At 44.6% G+C, this 19,993-nt stretch overlaps 1 protein-coding gene across 1 annotated transcript in view; it reads left to right on the top strand.

Moving 5' to 3' along the window:
• Positions 1-19,690, top strand: part of FBXW10B (F-box and WD repeat domain containing 10B) — a gene marked incomplete at its 5' end in the record, with an annotated part of 35,736 nt that extends 16,046 nt beyond the window's left edge. Inside the window, 6 exon segments of the mRNA XM_080826522.1 lie at positions 4,628-4,776; positions 5,743-5,885; positions 12,673-12,831; positions 15,113-15,381; positions 16,249-16,404; positions 18,848-19,690. Of these exon segments, the coding sequence (XP_080682648.1) occupies positions 4,628-4,776; positions 5,743-5,885; positions 12,673-12,831; positions 15,113-15,381; positions 16,249-16,404; positions 18,848-19,647 (1,676 nt within the window). The 3' untranslated portion in view covers positions 19,648-19,690.
• Between the last annotated feature and the right edge of the window lie 303 nt (positions 19,691-19,993).

The raw sequence follows: 19,993 nt of genomic DNA on the forward strand, positions 1-19,993 counted from the left end.
ACTATCCATCCATCCATCCATCCACCTATCCATCCATCCACCCATCCAACCATCCAACCATCCTTACATCTATGGATCCATTCATGTAACAACTGTCTGGAATACCTACAGTACGCTAGACACTGTGTTAGGTGCTAAGGAAAAAAATAAATATGATATGGCCCTTTCAATATGGCTTTTTATCTCCTCAAGAGGCTCAATCTTTTAACGGAGATAGATAATAAATATATAATTGAGGATATAATAAATATGTGAATAATAATGGCTGCCACTTACTGATTACTATTATTATATATATAAAAATATATATAAATATTATTTATTAATTTAATATATTCATTTAATATATAATTTATTTTATTTATTTATTATTTTATTTAATATATAATTTATTAATTTAACCCTCACAAGAGGCCTCTGTGGTGGATGCAGATGAGGAATCCAAAACTCGGAGAGAAAAACAACTTGCCCCAGATCAGAGCTGCTGAGTGATAGAGTGGGGATTTAAATCCAGGGCTGTCTGACTCTAAATCATGGGCTCCTAACCAACATGTGGATTTATTTTTTTAAAGATTTTAATTTATTAGAGCAAGCAGAAGGAGGGGGAGGGGCAGAGAGAGGGAGAGGGACAAGCCGACTCCCTTCTGAGTGTGGATGCCAATGTGGGCTCAATCCCTGGACCGTGATATCATGACCTGAGCCGAAGTCAGACACTTAAGTAACTGAGCCACCCAGGCGTCCCACATGTGGAATTCTAAGGGACTGTAGAAGTAAGAGTAACAGGGAAAGCACCACAGACAGGGTGCTGTTTGAGTGTGTTTCTTTCTTTCTCTCTTTTTATTTATTTTTTTTAAAGATTTTATTTATTTATTTGCCAGAGATAGAGAGTGAGCTTGCACAGGTAGGGGCAACAGCAGAGAGAGGGAGAAGCAGACTCCCCACTGAGCAAGGAGCCTGATGCAGGACTTGAGCCCAGCATGGTGGGATCATGACCTGAGCCAAAAGCAGATGCTTAATGGACTGAGCCACCCAGGTGTCCCAGGGTTGAGTGTGTGCTTGAGGATGAGTAGTTCTAGAAGCAGAGGGAGAATGTAGGATGTTTTAAGCAGAAGGCACAGGCAAATTCACAGAAGGCTGAAGAAAATGGTGTCTTTAGGGAATTTCCCCTTGCTCGGTATGGTTGGACTGCAGTACGTGGTGTTGGACATAAAGCTGGTTAGTTTGTTTGGGGCCAGATGATCAAGGGCCTTCTGAATCACGGTAGGAAACTGAACTTTACCCTATAGAATGCAGGAGGCTATCAATGCACTTGGACCTGCAGGCTGACATGGTCAACTGTGTGCCTGACAAAGATAACTAGTGATAGTGTGGAAGGAAGATTTGGAGTTGGGGGACTATGCAGACGAGCGACAGGTGGAGACATGACTCAGTCTAGAGAGCTACCGTGGCATCTTCAGACTATCTGAGAACAGACAAACATGAAGAAAGCCAGGGGGATATGAGTTTCCATGAGGGGGCACAGACTGAAGGGCGATTCCTATAGGGACAGTTGGGAGGACTTTGCCACCAGCTGGATATGGAAGAGGAAGATAGAAGGGTAGATAATGAGGCCAGACCTTTAAACTCAGGCCACTGGATGTGTGGATGGAAATAAGGACTAAGGGGAAGGCTAAGGTTGGGTGAGGAACAGAGAAAGAGGTGATGGCTTCAGTTCTGGACGTGCTGAGTGTGGTAGGCAGAATAATGGCCAACCGAGCATGTCCCGTCCTAATCCCTGCAGCCTGTGACCGTGCTATCTCGTATGGCAAAAGGGACTTCGCAGATGTGATTAAATTGAGGACCTTAAGGTGGAGAGGTTATCCTGGGTTATCAGTGTGGGCCTGCGGGTCATCATACAGCTCATTAAAAACAGAAATTTTCTCATCTCTGATCAAAAGGAGACGTGACTTTGGAAGAATGGTCAGAAACATGTAGGGGAGGTCAGAAACACGAAGCGGGAGGAGGAGATCATGAGCCAGGGAACATGGGTGGCCCTTAGAAGGTGGAACAGGCAAGGAAATGGATCCCTCCAGCCCCAGAATCTCTCTAAAGGAACACAGCTCTGCTGCCACCTTGATGTCAGCCTTGTGAGGAGGTCACGCCAGACTGCTGTAGGATAATATATTTGTCTTGTTTTTAGCCACTAAGCAATCGTGACTATTTGTTACGGTGGCAATAGAAAGCTAATGCATCGGGTATGGGACTCCTGAGGACAGCCAGGGGAGGACTGCAGGAGGTAGACGGAAGTGTGAGTTTACATGGGAGGTTACCATATAACAGGTCTGGGGCTCCAGACACATCGATCTGGTGGTTATCAGTTATAAGGAAAGGTGGAAGCTCCAGGTGTGGATGAGACGTCCCCTGCAAAGCAAGAGGTAAGAGTCAGAAGAGAAGAGAAGCAAGGGACCCAGGAAGGCACATCATGCTAGGGGTAAGTGGAGGAAGAAGGTGCTGGAAAGCAAGAACGGAGTGTTGTTCCATAGGCAAACCCTCAGACCTGCTTAAGAAACCTTACTCCCTACCTCTTTGCCCTCCTTGACCTGAAAGTCTCTTTGCCGTGACTGCTTTGAGGAGGGGAGCAGAAAGGAGGGAAGGAAGAAGGTTTGGAGCCGGAAGGCCAGACAAGGCCTCCAAACTTGAGAGAGTCTTGCAGGGCCACTGGTAGAGCTGGAGCTAGGGGAAGGGCCCCCCGAACTCCTAGTAATCAAGGTACACATTTTATTTTAATTTTTATTTTTAAATTTTTTATTTTTTATTAACATATAATGTATTATTAGCCCCAGGGGTACAGGTCTGTGAATCGCCAGGTTTACACACTTCACAGCACTCACCATAGCACATACCCTCCCCCATGTCCATAGCCCCCCCCTGGCCCCTGCAACCCTCAGTTTGTTTTGTGAGATTAAGAGTCTCTTATGGTTTGTCTCCCTCCTGATCCCATCTTGTTTAAGATACACATTTTTAAAAAATTTTTTATTTGTTTATTTGAGAGAGAGAGAGAGAGAGAAAGAGAGCGTGCATGAGTAGGGGGAGGGGCAGATGGAGAAGCAGGCTCCCCGCTGAGCAGGGAACCCAATGTGGGGCTCAATCCCAGTGCATGACCTGAGCCAAAGGCAGATGCTTAACCACCTGAGCCACCCAGGTGCTTCTCAAGACACACGTTTTAGAGCAATATTGAAAATGTCAAAATTAATTCACAAAATACATGACGAAAAAAATTTCAAAAGATCTTACCCTAATCCTAGCCCCATCCCCCAGCCTGCTTGCTTCCCCTGGGCTCCTCCCACCTGCCTCGGTTACCCATATAAAGAAAAAGAGATGTTGGAGACCTGAAATGTAACCCCCAATTTGCTAAAAAAAATTTTTTTTTTGAAGATTTTATTCCTTTACTTGAGACAGAGATAGAACACAAGCAGGGGAAAGTGCAGAGAGAGCGGGACAAGCAGGCTCCCCATTGAGCAGGAAGCCCAACATGGGGCTCGATCCCAAGACCTTGAGACCATGACCCGAGCGGAAGTCAGACGCTCCATCTGGTGAGCCAGCCAGATGCCCGTCAGATTCTCCTTTCAAATCAGATAAAAGGGCCGATGTATATATAAAAAACACATGAAGAAAAGCATACTTATTTAGTTAGGATGAATCTAGTATATGCAGCTAAGAGCATGGCTTCTGGATCCAGACTCCCTGGGTTCGAATCCCACCTCATTCTGCTTACCATCTGCTCGATCTTGGTGGGCTACTCAACTTCTCTATGCCTGTTTCCTCATCTGTGCTGTGGGGAATCATCATAGCAACCGTCTTGGGAAGATGAGTTAATGCATGTCAAACACTCCCAATGGTGCCTGGCTCATTGTGTGTGCTACAGGTAAGGATCAGTTGTGGTTATTATTTTGTCCTAGGTTATACATTCTGTTGCCTGACAGGTACTTTGGGGCCAACGAGGCTGACTTCAGTGGTCTCATCCCTGGATCTGTGGTGCCTCCTTTCAGCTCTTTTCTCTAAGCTCTGTTCTCCCACCTACCCACCTACGTTCATATCTTCCCAACCCTTACAGTGCGCTAGGCAGTTGCCCTATCACTGTCTATGTAGAAGCAGCATTAAGGCTGCTCCCAGCTCTGGCAATCTGTCAGTTAGTAAAATCCAAAAGTCAGATTCAGAGATACTTTAAAATGTAAATAAGGATAGACAGTTTCTTTGCTTTCAGAGCTAGAAGGGGTGAGTCAGGAAAATAGCGTCTGGAAAGCATGGTGCCATGGAACACGTGCCATGATTTTCCTGAAATCCGTTCAATAGCAAGTATTTTGCAGGCTCAAGAAGGAGCCTTATTAGAGAGGAGCTGTCTGGCACTTGGACCCCAACACTAAGTTCTAGGGTTGGAGCCAAGGTCTATGGATGGTGGCTTGCCCAGGGGCCCATGGTCAGGGAGCTCTGCGTTGCAGACACACGGAGCTGCTGGTGAGCCTACAGGGGTCATGGGCCAGATGACAGCCTTCTAGGGTCTGACTTGATGGGCTTGGCTTTGGTGACGGGGTCCAGAACTCCACTGTAACCTGCTTTCATGCCCCTTCTCTTCCTGCCTCCCTTTCAGAGTGGGATATAGAGACAGGGAAGTGTCTGAAGACATTTAAACACAAAGACCCCATCTTGGCCACCAAGATCAATGACACCTACATCGTGAGCAGCTGTGAGCGAGGGTTAGTCAAAGTGTGGCACGTTGTCTCGGCCCAGTTGGTAAAGGTGAGAGGGTGGTGGGCTGTCAGGGCAATGGGGCACTGGTGATGATGGATTGGAGGAAACTTAGGGTCTCCCCCAGAGGGCTCCCCACACCACCCTAAAGCTACCAACTTATGGTCACCAAAAGGAGGGTCCTGAAGGGCTCCCCCCAAAAAAGGGCCATTCTGACTCAGTGGAGGGTCAGGGATCATGTCATGGAGGTGGTGATAGAAGGCTACTTTCTGACCCAGATAGTATACGGACTCAGGGTCTTTTCACGGCAGCAGAAGTAAAGTGACTTTTCCTTCTCCAGAACATTTTACCCTGATTCTCGCATGGGGTAAGGGAATGGACAAAGTCACAGTGGTTCTCCTCCTTAACTCTCTGGTGAAAAGAGAACATCTGCTGTCCTGAAAATGACTGAATGTTCACATGTAAAAAATTGTTGCTGGATTTGAACCCCCGTGGCCCTAGTGGGTGGTGGTGAGATCCGTTGGTGCCGGGAATACAGGGGCAAAGTGAGAAGCTGCTGGTGTACTGTTGGTGGACTGGCTGGTGGACTGTTTCCCATCAGTCTTGTCCCCATGGTCTAACCAGCAGTTACAGGTGCAGGGGTGTCCCAGGTGTCCTCTGGTCTTGGCAAGGAGCTAGGGATGGAACGCCTGACCCTACGCCGTGTGGCAGCAGAGGATGGTGGATTTTGGCCTTCTCTGGTACTCCAGGAAGATGAGGCCTGCCCCAGCCACAGACCCACCAGGAGCGAGGCCTCTCCCTGACCACATTCTTCTTTCACGGGGGAGAGAGAGCTCTGGGGGGAGGGGCATGGACATCACCGGACTTCTTAGAACAAAAGTGAAGTCGGTTCAGGTGGCAGTCATGGATCGGTGGAGTGCGGCTTTGCAGTTCCTCGAAAGACGCCTCCAGCTTGGGCCCTTGGAGGACTCACAGTCTGAGCTGAAGAGGGCTGAAAAGAGGCCTCTTTTCTTGCAGACTCTCAGTGGCCATGAGGGAGCCGTGAAGTGTCTCTGTTGTGACCAGTGGCATCTCCTCTCGGGAAGTACTGATGGCCTGGTCATGGCCTGGAGCATGGTGGGAAAGTACGAGCGGTGCCTCATGGCCTACAAGCATCCAAAGTAGGTGTAGGAAAGCCCTCACTGATGGAAGTGGTGCTCTGCCCTTTTCCCTCGTAGCTAGACTTTGGTTTTTGGCAGATCAGTCCTTTCCATGCTCTGCTGAACTTTTGTCCCCTCTACGTGTTCCCCATCCCCACCCCACCCCACCCCCTCATTTGGCCCTTCCCTCTCCCACCATCACTTATTTCTCCTAAGAAATAACAGTACTCAATGTGGATCTTGACAAGTTATTGAAATGTTATGCTTATGACACACCTGATACGTTTGTATCCGTTGTCTACCAAACTTGGGAATATTGGCAGAACTGTCCCAAATAATGCCAGTTCCAGGAAACTTAAAATACTTGGAGTTTGTTGGTCTTTACCCCAGGAAGCTTGTGTTCACAAAAGCTTAAAGTCACCCAAGGGCCAAAGGTTTAAAAGTAACTTAAAGGCTTAAAGAAGGAGTTTTCTTACAAGTCTGCTGGCTACATTCCATTCCAGGACGGCAAATGGATCTCATTTTATAGTTCCAGTCCTAATTTTGTGGTGGTGGTGCTTGGAGCCAATTGAGAAGTAGTCTGAGGTCACATCTGAGCTTACTTGGAAGGGATATTGTGGTCAGTTCATGGTTCTTCCATGGGCATGGGTTTTATAGGCTGCTCTGGGTCCCTCTTATACTACATGAATAATGCTTCTTCCCCTAAGTGCACTATAAAAAACTCTAGGAAACAAAATGCTATCCTAATTGATTAGAAGAGTACATGGATCTTCTAGGGGATCAATTCAGGATAGTTATGTAGTAAAATATGGCCCTAGATTTCCACATATCTTCATAGGAACCTCTTGAGCACACACTGACTTTGTGGGAGGTGGAAGGGGATTTGGGTCATTTTTGTGTATGCTTACTCATTGTGTGTATGACTGCACCATTGATGAGTGGGTGCTGGGCAAGGCTTCTCTTTGGTGCATTATCCAACCCTTATGTTATTATCAGTGAGCTTCTTAGCATATCATCTGGATTATCAAATTTAAGAGTCAAACTTTATGATACCACCTGAAAATTGTAGCCTTCCAAGCATGATTCTGTAGGATTTAGGGTAGGTATTAGAGAATAATCTGTTCCCAGGAAACCTAGCAGTTTGGTTGCCATTTGTCAACCCAGGAGCCTCCTACTCCACCTTAGCAATGAGATCTTCTCAGACCATTCTCATTGACATTGAATGACAGCCCCAATATCTCATTCACATTGGTCCTTGGTACCTTCACAGTTACAGCAAGTCCATAGACATGTGGAGGACATGGCCAATGTTCTTGTTTGTCAGGCCCCTCCTCTACTCATCTGTAGTGGTGGTGTGCACATGGAAGTGCTTAATAAATACTTCTAGTTGACTGGTAATGAGGACCGACTTGCAGGTTGCCTTTCTGGAGAGTTCTGATGACGGGACTGGTACCCATCTTTTGAATATGACATAGGTGATTATATCCTGTGTATCCATCATCATAGACTTATAATTATTGCCTTATGTAGTGGCCTTTTCAATGAGATAGAAAGAAAGACCTCTAAACAAAAACCACATTTATACTGTCTTTTATATTTATCTAGGTAATTACGTCTACTGATGCTCTTTATTCATGCGGATTTCAGTTACTACTAGTGTCCTTTCACTCCAACTTGAAGGAGTCTGTATAGCATTTCTTGCTAGTGTGAACTCCCAGTTTTTATTTGGGGATATCTTAATTTCTCCATTTAGAAAAAAGATTATTTATTTATTTGGCAGAGAGAGAGAGAGAGATCACAAGTAGGTATAGAAGCAGGCAGAGAGAGGGGGAAGCAGGCTCCCTGCTGGGCAGAGATCCCAAGGTGGGGCTTAATCCCAGGACCCTGAGATCACAACCTGAGCCAAAGGCAGAGACTTAACCCACTGAGCCACCCAGGCACCCCTTAATTCCCCCATTTTTGAGGATAGTTTTGATGGATATAGAGTTCTTGGTTTATAGTTATTTTTTCCTTTCAGCACTTTGAATATGTCATTTCATTGCTTTTGGCCTCTATATTTTCTGATGGTTTCCAATGAGAAATCAGTTGTTGATACTACTGAGGATCCTTTTTATGTGATGAGTTGCTTCTGTCTTGATGCTTTCAATACTCTCTTGGCCTCTAGCTTTTTCCAGTTTGATTATGATATGTCTAGATGTGGATCTCATTAGTTTATCATGGTTCGAATTTGTTGAGCTTCTTGGATGTGTCAATTAATGATTTCCATTGTATTTGCAAAACTTTTGGCCATGATTTCTTCAAATATTTCTGTCTCTTTCTCTCCTTTCTTTCTGGGATTCCTACTACCCATGTGTTGAGGTTTGATGATGTCACACAGGCTTCCGAGGTTCTGTTCATTTGTCTTCATTCTTTTTTCTTTCTGTTCTTCAGACTGGAAAAATCTACATTGACCTCTCTTTCCTTTGCTTGTTCTGCCTACATGAATGTATTGTTGAGCTCCTCTAGTGAATTTTCATTTCCATTACTTAGTTTTCAACTCCAGACTTTCTTCTTCTTCTTTTTTTTTTTTTAAAAGATTATTTATTTGACAGAGAGAGAGAGAGAGACAGCAAGAGAGGGAACACAAACAGGGGGAATGGGGGAGGGAGAGGGAGAAGCAGGATCCCTGATGAGCAGGGGGCCCAATGCAGGGCTGGATTCTAGGACCCTGAGATCATGACCTGAGCCAAAGGCAGACACTTAACGAATGAGCCACCCAGGTGCCCTTCTACTCCAGAATTTCTTTCTTTTTTTTTTAAAAAAAGATTTTATTTATTTATTTGAGAGAGAGAGAGAGACAGAGATAGTGACAGAGAGCACAAATGTGGGGGAGAGGGAGAAGCAGGCTCCTTGCTGAGCAGGGAGCCCAGTGCAGGACTCGAGTCCAATGCAGGACTCTGGGACCATGACCAGAGCCAAAGGCAGACTCTCAACTGATGGAGCCACCCAGGTGCCAACTCCAGAATTTCTATTTGAACTTTAAAAAAAAAATAATTTCTAACTATTGGTAATCTCTATTTGGTGAGATACTGTTTTCATACTTTCTTTTACTGTTGTAGACTTGTTTTTATTTGCTATTTGAACATGTTTAGAATAAAGTCTTCGTCTAGAAAGTCCAACCATTGGGTTTCCTTGCAGACCTTTGCAATTGATTACTTTTCCCCCTGTATATACTCTTCTGTATCTTTTTATACTTTATATATTTATTTGAAAACTGGGCATTTTGGATATTTTAATAGGACATCTCTGGAAATCAAATTCTTCCCCATTCCCAGGGTTTGTTTTCACTGTTGCCTGTTGTGGCTTTTCTTGTGTGTTTGTTTAGTGAGTCTGTATATTGTCTTGTTTGGCCGCTGAAGTCTCTCTTCTATTACCTTGGTGGTGACTGAGTGGAGTAGGTTTATTTGAACACCTGGAAGTAAAATATCTCCCCCCCCCCTTTTTTTTTTTTGCCAAGGGGCTCTGTGTACCTGTTGAGGGAAACTTTCAACACTCCGCTAGACAGTTTACAACTCTGCCTTAGCTCTCACTTTTGTTTGCGGAGAACATCAAGTTCAGCTAAGAGTGAGGTCTTTCCTCAGTGTGTACGCAGCTCTGTTTAGAGCCACATAGAGTCCCAGGAACGTGTCTGAGCTTTTCAAAGCCCTTATGGACATTTTATTCCCCAGCTTTAATGTTAAATCTTTTTGGTTAGTGTATTGCTTGCTCCAACAGATGTCTATTGCCTTAGGCAGCAGTGACTACAATATTTGACTATCAAGGCCTTCAAATGATACTCCCCAGGTAGCAGCTTTAGCATTGGGTGAGTTCCTACTAAAGCAAAATAAAGACAAGCTTTTTGAACCAGTCTTCCAGGAAGCCATGAGAAAGGTCAAATAATTCAATGTGAAGCAGGTTTGTTCTGTTTCCTCTAGTACCAGGAATGTAGGTTGTTATTTTCACGGTTACCAGTGAGCTGGGGAGTTGGGAATGGGAGTTGGATAAGTTAATATACCACAAAGTTCATTCTTCTTATTGACACAAAGTCATTCTTCTTTGTCTGAGTGCTTCTTGGGTTGCTGCAAGCCTTTGGTTGTTTTCCAGAGTTCTGAAAAAGTCGACTGTGACAGTTTTTGCCAGTTTTTTCATTGTTTTTAGGGAAGGGTGGGATTTTGGAGTTCCTTCTTCCACCATTCTTCCTGATATCACTCTCTGCAGTGTCTTTTTTTTTTTTTTTGAAAGATTTTATTTATTTGACAGACAGAGATCACAAGTAGGCAGAGAGGCAGGCAGAGAGAGAGGGGGAAGCAGGCTCCCTGCCGAGCAGAGAGCCCGATGTAGGGCTCCATCCCAGGACCCCGGGATCATGACCTGAGCCAAAGGCAGAGGCTTTAACCCACTGAGCCATCCAGGCTCCCCTCTGCAGTGTCTTTTGATAAAGAAAGAACAAAGAAGGAGACTTAAGAAAGAAATGACTTTTTTTTTTTTTTTTTTTTAGGGCAGAGAGAAAACCTGAATGCAGGCGGAGCTATGACAGGTTTCTAGTAACCATCATTGTGTCAGATACTGGGCTGTTTGAAAAATATTAATTTAATCCTGACAGCAATCTTCTGTCCTCACTACCTCCTTTTCATAGAAGACAAAACTAAAGACTGAGAGTCATGTTACTTTTTCAAGGTTACACAGCCAGGAAGTGGTAGATCCAAATTTGGATCTGGGTTTTCTGATCCTAAAGCCTGTGCTCTATTATATTACTAGGCTATAATGGTATAGGCTGAAATATCAAATGCCACAGGAGTCTATGAGAAGTGTAGGTCCAGCTCCATAAAATCAAAAAAGGTACAGAAAGTCAAACCCTTCTACCACAGGCCCATCTCTCCTAGCTCTGGATTCTCTCTACAGGTAGACTAAAATGCACTTAAGATGCCAATAAATGCATTATATTTCCATCTTAGACATAAAACTAGAACTTTGTTGGACTTCTTTTACATTTTTTTTTTTTAAAGATTTTATTTCTTTATTTGACAGACATAGATCACAAGTAGGCAGAGAGGCAGGCAGAGAGAGAGAGGGGAGGAAGCAGGCTCCCTGCTGAGCAGAGAGCCCGATGCGGGGCTCGATCCCAGGACCCTGGGATCATGACCTGAGCCGAAGGCAGAGGCTTTAACCCACTGAGCCACCCAGGCGCCCCTACATTTTTTTTACACTTCAGAATGAGTGATCCATTGACAGATTGATCTATCCATCACACGAGCCCCATTGGCCTTTTTGTTGTCCTTTGAACATGCTAAGCATATTCCTGCCTTTCAAAGTCTTTGTTGTTTCTATTTTGCTAGTGGTTGGGGCTTTGAAACTTCTTAATCTGGCTCTTAGATCTGATCAGGGCTAAGGCCACATGGTATGGGGTGGATGTCATGCTTTTAATCCACTGTATCAAGGATCATACTCTGAAATTGAGCTGACACTCACCATTTCAACAGATATTTACTGAGGACCTTCTTCTATGGGGTGGATGTCATGCTTTTAACCCACTGTACCAAGGATCATACTCTGAAATTGAGCTGACACTCACCATTTCAACAGATACTTACTGAGAACCTTCTTCTATGGGCTAGGCCTTGGGTTAGGTGCTGGGCATGCAAAGATGAAGAGGATGTGTGTTCTGCCCCGGAGAATCTTACAGTGTGCCTGAAGTTCATGTATGTGTGCACGGGAAAGGGGAGATAGAGTTAAAGGGTGGTTTTATGGAGAAGGTAGCATGTGAATGGGGCCATGGATGGACTTGGATAGGTACGGATGACAGGGATTGAAGGACTTGATTTGCACATAAGATCCAACTAATTGGTGGCACCAGATTCAACTTTTTAGTATCATGAACAGGAGTAAGGTAGTTACATTTTGCAGAATTGAATACTTCACCCATCTGGAGTCGCACTTGGCTGTAGCTGTTGTAGGAATGTTTTATTGGAGGTATCTAAGTCTCCTGGTCCTCTCTCTGTTTCTGCTGGTCACCACCAAAGGGAATGCCTACATCTCATCCCTGGGTACGGTGTTCCTTCAGATGTTTCACTGAAAGACTGAAAATCACTAATTTTTTTGAAAAGATTTTATTTATTTATTTGACAGAGATCACAAGTGGGCACAGAGGCAGGCAGAGAGAGAGGGGGAACCAGGCTCCTTGCTGAGCAGAGAGCCCAATGTGGGGCTTGATCCCAGGACCCTGAGATCATGACCTGAGCTGAAGGCAGAGGCTTGACCCACTGAGCCACCCAGGCACCCCTGCAAGTCACTAATTTAAGACCCAAAAGAAAATGCTGAGATATCAGGTTCTTGCTTCATAGAAAGATGGTCATTTTCTCACCCGTTCTATTCTTTCTTTACCCAATAATGCTATTTGAAAAGGCATCACAACATTAAGTACTTCTCTGCATGACTTTTGTATAAGTCAGTAGGTAGGGACCATACTGTTAGAGAAAAATCATGATCGTCTACCTATCAGACCAACGCAAAACAAAACAAAAAGCCACGACATAAGACTTTGCTTGTTTCCATTCTGGGGCACTGTGACCAATTTGCAGGAAACGTGACAGCAGAACGGGAGGAGAGGGCGCAAGCATGTCTTGAAGGGTTAATGGCTTACATCCGGAATTATGAAGTGAAGGCAGACATCACAGGGAGGGCAGTCATGACCAGTGGTTCCCAGGCATGCACACAAAATCCTCCAAGCTACAAACAAACCCACGCAGTTTCCCAGAAGACAAGTACTGCCTGTTGCTCTGTTTCCTTCCAGGGAGGTGCTTCACGTGGCCCTTCTCTTCCTCCGGGTCATCAGTGCCTGCGCTGATGGCAAGATCCGCATTTACAATTTCCTCAGTGGGAACTGTCTGAAGGTGATGAAAGTCAACGGCAGAGGTGATCCTGTGCTGTCCTTCTTTATTCAGGGCAACAGGTGGGTGGTAGGTGTGGAGGTCAGGGCTGTGAGCTCTTCCGTTTGGATCATTTTCTTCTCCTCTGGGATGCCAGCCCTGCATTTGCTGGCAGTAGGAGAGAGGGCGCCGTGGTCCCCTCCAATTTTGGCTGGAGAAGAGCCAGTAATCATATGGTGGGGGGTGGATCGGACGTTGCATAAAACTTAGCAAGCAGGGTTCATGTCACTCGGAATTTGTTCTGGATGTCTGGGCAAATCAGGCAGTGAGTACGGTATGACTCTGCTCTAAATGTGCAGCCCCATTTGCTCCCTGACCAGCCATCTCTGATGCTCGCTTCTGATGCACAGAGACTTATAGGTGGGGAGTGGGATGGTAGGAACAGGGGGTCCAGTGTCCGATGGGGAAGAGCTGAGCAGGTGAGTTTTACAGAAACCAGAACTGTGACCATGTGTATGTCATAATTTATTTGTCATAGGCTAGGTTCAGGGTGATAGTATGTGAAAATACCCAAATAGAATTAACTCGTACATTCACTTGAGATATCCGTTCATCTTTCCTAACCATGTTGCCTTCCTTTTAATGAAACCATACTAGGGCTATTTCCCATCGAAAAGGGGCAGGACTGGTAAGAAGTCTCCATCAAGGGACACTTTTTCAGTTTCAAAGTAATAGTGCCATTAAAAAAAAATTTACCTCTGACCTTTTCTTTTTTATGACATCTGAAGAGAGACATTTGCCTTTGGACCTGAGTAAAGATGAGTCAGAAAGGGAATCCTCATTGGAATGATTCTCCAAATTCCATGCTAGCATTTCTAACCGAAACAAGTCACTCTTTTTCTTTTTAATTAATTAATTAAAAAAAAGATTTTATTTATTTATTTATTTGTCAGAGAGAGAAAGAGCACAAGCAGGCAGAGTGGCAGGCGGAAGCCAAGAGAGAAGCAGGCTCCCCGCTGAGCAAGGAGCCTGATGTGGGACTCGATCCCAGGACCCTGGGATCATGACCTGAGCCGAAGGCAGCAGGTTAATGGACTGAGCCACCCAGGCATCCCAAAACAAGTCACTCTTAAAGAGAGTTTACACTAACCGTGAAGGTCTTAAAATTCAGCCTTTTGGAACGGAAAGGAACCCACACATTATATCTCCTTTGCTCGTTTATACTTCTAGGAGATCTAGGCAGAGAGTAGGGTAGATAAGGAGCTCTGTGAACTTTGAGAATGACAGAAACCAGAGGGTGGTTGGCGGTCCCTGCTGGGGGGCCCAGGTTTAGAACTCTTTTTCCTACCGGGGCATAAACATGTGGATTGGGAAAGATGGAAACCATCCTGCTTTATAAAGCACAGCTGTTTTGTTTAAATGCAGAGCAATCATAGAGACCATGGAAGGACAGAGGGACAGAGATGGGTGGGAGGGTCAGCAAGGGAGCAGAGTCCCTCCCACTAGAGTTCTCTTTATCCCCATCACAGCAATAAAACATGGCATTTAGATACTGTGCTTTAAAAAAAAAAAAAAAAGTGGGGTGCCTGGGTGGCTCAGTGGGTTGGGGCCTCTGCCTTCGGCTCAGGTCATGATCCCGGGGTCCTGGGATCGAGCCCCGCGTTGGGTTCTCTGCTCAGCGGGGAGCCTGCTTCCTCCTCTCTCTCTGCCTGCCTCTCTGCCTAATTGTGATCTGTCTGTCAAATAAATACATAAATAAATAATCTTTAAAAAAAAAAGTGAATTTTAAGACATCAATGTAGAGTCCCTAACCTTTCTGCTTGGGGCACGCTAGGGACTTGGTACTCACTCTATGAACAGAAATTCATTTAAAAATATTTTAACTTGAGGGGCACCTAGGTGGCTCAATGGGTTAAGCCTCTGCCTTTGGCTCAGGTCATGATCTCAGGGTCCTGGGATCAGGCCCCACATCGGGCTCTCTGCTCAGCGGGGATCCTCCTCCCCACCCCCCCACCCCTGCCGCCTGCCTCTCTGCCTACTTGTGATCTCTCTCTCTGTCAAATAAATAAATAAAATATTTAAAAAAATATTTTAACTTGAAAAGTGAAGGAATCAGAACATACATGCCCTGCTTACAGTTAATTTTCAAGAGGACCCCCCCCCCCCCGCCCGTTGCCTGGCCTGCGACCATTCACCACTCCAGACCCTCTTAACAGCCTCCACCACCCTCTTGTACAGTCACATCTCAGGCACTGTTCCCTTGGGCTTACGGTTGGATGGGGCAGTATTTGAAATGCATATTCGGAGGCTGGGCAGTGGTGGCCTTCTTGCCTTTTGTGGGCCATCTTGTTGTTTCGGTTCCAGGATGGTGATCAACACTGAGAGCAATATTCTCATGTTCCAGTTTGAGAATATAAAATGGCAGTACTCTGTGGACCAGGCCAAACAAAAGAAGAAAGATAAAGACGAGGACAAGGAAGAAAATGACCTCACGGAAGTCACCTCCAGGTCTAGCACTCAGGTTTTCAGCCTGAGGGACTCGATGTCCAGTAAACAAACTGTGGGCCAGGAGTCCCTGTTAAGTAAACCATACAGGTCCCGAGTTTTCCTGAAGGACACCAGGGTACCTACAGGTAAGGGAGTTGAATCCCAGGCCACCTCGGTGGTTCCTGATGGAGCAGGTGGTGGTGGTGGCGGTGGCGGGACTAGCTTCTCCATAGGATATTTTAGCCAATGATTTCTTGATGATGTAAATCCTAACTACTAAGGAAGGTGGGATCCTGTTTTCCAGCTCAAGAGGATCTCCCGATTTTCAAGGCCTGCGTTTACCAGACATACTAGAATCTTTGTATAGTAGATAACACTGACCCTTCGTACTTGCCTTTCAAACCAGAAACCACCAACACTCTCCACCCCATCCAAACATACATTACATAATAATTTCCTTAGAACAGAGACAAGCTATTACTATACCACAGAATAATGTTCTAGGCAGAATGTATTATCTCTAGAGTCCTGATTGATAACATGCATTCCCAGAAAATATTGGTATGAAGCAGAATGTGTGTGTGTGTGTGTGTGATATGGAATGCCGTTTTAAGACACAAAGAATAAGTTAGGTGTGGGCTAGAGTATCCAGACTCCTTCCTTTCACCTGTCCTGCGTTTGGCATGTGGAACTCGATCCACAGGTCTACAGAGGACATCAAGAGGTCACGTCCTGGTACGTTACACAGACAAATGACCAGCTCTCTTTGGAGGACAGAGGCCAGCCGGTGTAGATAATGTGTAAAGCTTGACAGTCAGTTGAAAAATCGGGTGAGAGGAAAGGCAGGAGGGACTGTAGCCTTTGGCTCCAGCTGGCTTACTTAGTGTCATACGACAACAAACAATAAGGTGACAGTTTGGGTGAGAATCAGCCAAATTACCAGCTATGCCCCCATTATTTAGACCTCGTTGAATTATGTAATTACAATGATTTCCTCCTCAATCTTCATTTAGAAGTCTTATCCAAGGGACCTCAAAGTCAAAGACAGTCAAAATCACCCCAGAGAGATGGCAAGAAGAGAACAAGCGCTCTTTCTAAGGAAGCAAATGGCATAGATGGTGGGCAAGAGAGTTTGAAAGCAAAATCCCTCGCAGGAGATACAATGAACGGTGATATTTTACTCCAGATCAGGGGCAACATCCCCTACCCTTCCCCTCTCTCTATTGCTTACTCTCTCTGTTCCATCTAGTTTTTCAGCAAGTGAATGACTGAGAATTCAGAAAGGATAAAATGTCTAACTTTTCTTAAGGGGGATGGCTTTTCCTTAATTGTCCCCTTAATAACTTGAGGCCACTGCACGAACACCTTTGTAAGAGCTGCCTTTCCGGTTTTGGGCTCACAGCCTGCCTCCTGTATTGGGCCACTGGGACTTCTCACTTCTTGGACTGGTGTGTCATCATGAATAGGGTGTCCCTTTGTTGTTTTTGAGAGAGATTTTGGTAAAGATTTAAAATGCCTTTCCAATATTTTTGGCTAGTATAATAGTGGTTCTTTGAATCAAACTCCCTGGAGAAACCAGCTTCAGGGTGAGGGTAAAACAGTTAAGTTTTAGGAGCGCTGTACTAACAATGGGAATCCTTGAATATACCTATGTTTAGGTACCTGTATTGGTATGCCGGTAGGGTAAAGTCTTAGGAGTTGCATTGCTGAGCCAATGGATAAATGCCTTTAAAAATCTGAAAGATATTGGGGCACCTGGATGGCTCAGTTGGTTAAGTGGCTGGCTCTTGGCTTTGGCTCATGGGTGACCTCAGGGTCATGAGATCTAGCCCTGCGTTGGGACTCCATGCAGAGTCTGCTTCAGGATCTCTCTCCCTCTCCCTCTGCCCTTCCCACTCATGCTTTCTCTCAAATAAATAAATAAAATTTTAAAAAAAATTGGAAAAAAAAGGAGGTGGCACACACACACACACACACACACACACACACACACACACACACAGGAATATTACTCAGTTATGAAAAGGAATGAAAACTTTCCATTTGCAACAACACGGGTGGATCTAAGGGATATAATCCTAAGTGAAATAAAAGGGAGAGACAAATGTTGTATGATTTCACTCCTATGTGGAATTTAAGAAATGAAACAAATGGAACAAAGAAAAAAAGACCAAAAAACAGACAGACCCTTAACTGTAAAGAACAAACTGATGGACACCAGGTGGGGGGGTGGGTAAAATAGGTCAAGGGTATGTGAGGAGCACTGGGGAATGTCCAGAATCACTGTATTATACACCTGAAGCTATTATAAACTGTATATTCAGTACACTGGAATTAAAATTTTTTTTAAATAATAAAAAAGAGGAAGACACTAGCATAACTGATAAATTTTCTTTGGATTAAAAAAAAATTAGATGGGCGCCTGGGTGGCTCAGTTGGTTAAGCATCTGACTATTGATCTCAGCTCAGGTCTCGATCTCAGGTTCATGAGTTCAAGCCCCACCTTGAAGGGGTTACTTAAAAAATAAACAAATAAAAATTTAAAAAGTTTAGAAAGATATTATCATAGTCACCCTTAAAAAATGATGTATCGATTTATAGTCCCACCAACAATGTGTGAGAGCTCCTACTCTACCCATGCCCAAATGCGTGTTATCCAATCATTTTGTACTTGCTTATATGATAAATAAAAATGGTATTTACATTTTTTAAAAAGTTGATCACTAACGAAATGTCCACCAGTGGGCAATGACTAAGTTGATACGGAAAAATTCATACTGTGGAATATTATCTAATAGCTAAAAATTGTATCACGAGGACCCACATATGGTGACTTGGAAAGAGATTCACAGCATATTATTATACGAAAAAAGACCTTAATGAACAATGAGTCATCACAATTCCTTTTTTAAAAAATTTGAGTACTGTTGACATACAAGATTACATTAGTTTCAGATTTACAACATAATGATTTGACAAGTTTATACATTATACTGTGTTTACAAGTCTAGCTGCCATCTATCCCCATATATATCCCTATTACAGTATCATTGACTGTATTCCTTATGCTATACCTCTTATTCCCATGATTTATTCATTTCCTTACTGGAAGCCTGTATCTCCCACTTCCCTTCACCCGTTTTGCTCAGCCCCCACCACCTCCCCTCTGGCAACCATCCATTTGTGCTCTGTATTTATAGGTCTATTTTTTTATTCATTTATTCATTTTTTTAAAGATTCCACTTAGGAGTGAAATGATGTATTTGTCTTCCTTGGTCTGACTTACTGCACTTGGCATAATACCCTCCAGGTCTACCTGTGTTGTTTCAAATGGCATGATCTCATCCTTTTTATGACTGTGTAATATTCCTCCGTGTATGTGTGACCATTGAGTATGATGTTAGCTGTGGGTTTGTCATATATGGCCTTTATTATGTTGAGGTGTGTTCCCTCGAACTCGACTTTCTTTCTTTTTTTTTTTTTTAAGAAAAATAAATAAATAAAATCTTAAAAAAAAACAAGAATGGGTTTAACTTTCATGCATAACTACTTACCAGTTTTCATGGCACACTCTGACTTGCTTTTGTTTTCTTTTCATTTTTGAAAAACCAGAGGACGAGGAGAAAGTTCCACCTGGAGACTTTATCAGGCGCTCAAAGAAAAAGCGTTGGCAAATCCCCATGTCCCCTGACCAGTTCCTTCTCACGGTGAATGCCCTGCAGCAGGCCCATAAGTCAGGGGAGTTTGCCTATCCCCGGAGGCCCCAAACCCAAGTCATTGATGCTTGGGGACCTTCAATTTCACACCCAAGGAAGGTCCTGAGTTTCAAAGGACTATCGATCCAACAGGCAGTTAATAGGTTGCGATGTAGCAACCCACCCATCGACATGAAGCAAACCAGTATTCCCCTGGAGATCCAGAAACTGCAGGCCAACCTGAAGAACTCTTTGCACAGTCCCCGAGTCCAGTCCACCATACCCCAGCCTGTGATCGTCTACCCCAGATTCGCTGATGGCCTTAAGGGAGAAGACCAAGAGACCGGCCCCATCGGCGGGACAGTGCGTAGCTGTAGCCCTTTAACTAGCCTGCAGGTCATTAAACCGAACCGCATGCTGGCTCCCCCCGTGGGCATGAGAACCAAGTCCCTCAAGAAAGATCGACCTCGCTTCTACACGACCCTTGATCCCTTTAGAACGAACACCAATTTCATGTTGTTGACCGTAAAGGAGGAGAAGGAGTACAGGGAGGCCAAAATGAAGGAGTTCCAGGCCAGAAAGCCCAGTGACGTGGTCAGTCCAGAAAAAGCCAGCAGAGCTGCCTGGATCAGGAAGATCAAAGGCCTGCCGATCGATCATTTCATGAAGCAAGGGAAGACAGCAGCCCCTGAACTTGGACAAAACGTATTTATCTGAACCAGCCTTGGGAAATGAACATCTTACAATAAACAGAGAACCCAAGTGGATGTTGGTGTTTGGCCTTTTGTTTTGCTTGCTTGCTTGTTTGTTTTGGATTGTCCCTTGGCAGTGTGGGAGGTCTCAGTCATCTTCCTATAAGCCAAAGGACTGATAAGATCAAATCAAGAAAACAGAGGCAGGGAGGGGGGTGTTGCTGGGAGAGACTGGCATCTGTAGTCCCACTGGAAACCATTTAATGAAACTTATGAAAGTCCAGCTTCAGGTGGGTGATGGGAAAGTGACCTTTGGAAATTAGATACCACTCATCACCACCAATTTAGTGCCATCGTTCTGGTAGCAAATG

Source organism: Martes martes (assembly GCF_963455335.1).
Source record: "Martes martes genome assembly, chromosome: 16".
Classification (NCBI taxonomy): domain Eukaryota; kingdom Metazoa; phylum Chordata; class Mammalia; order Carnivora; family Mustelidae; genus Martes; species Martes martes.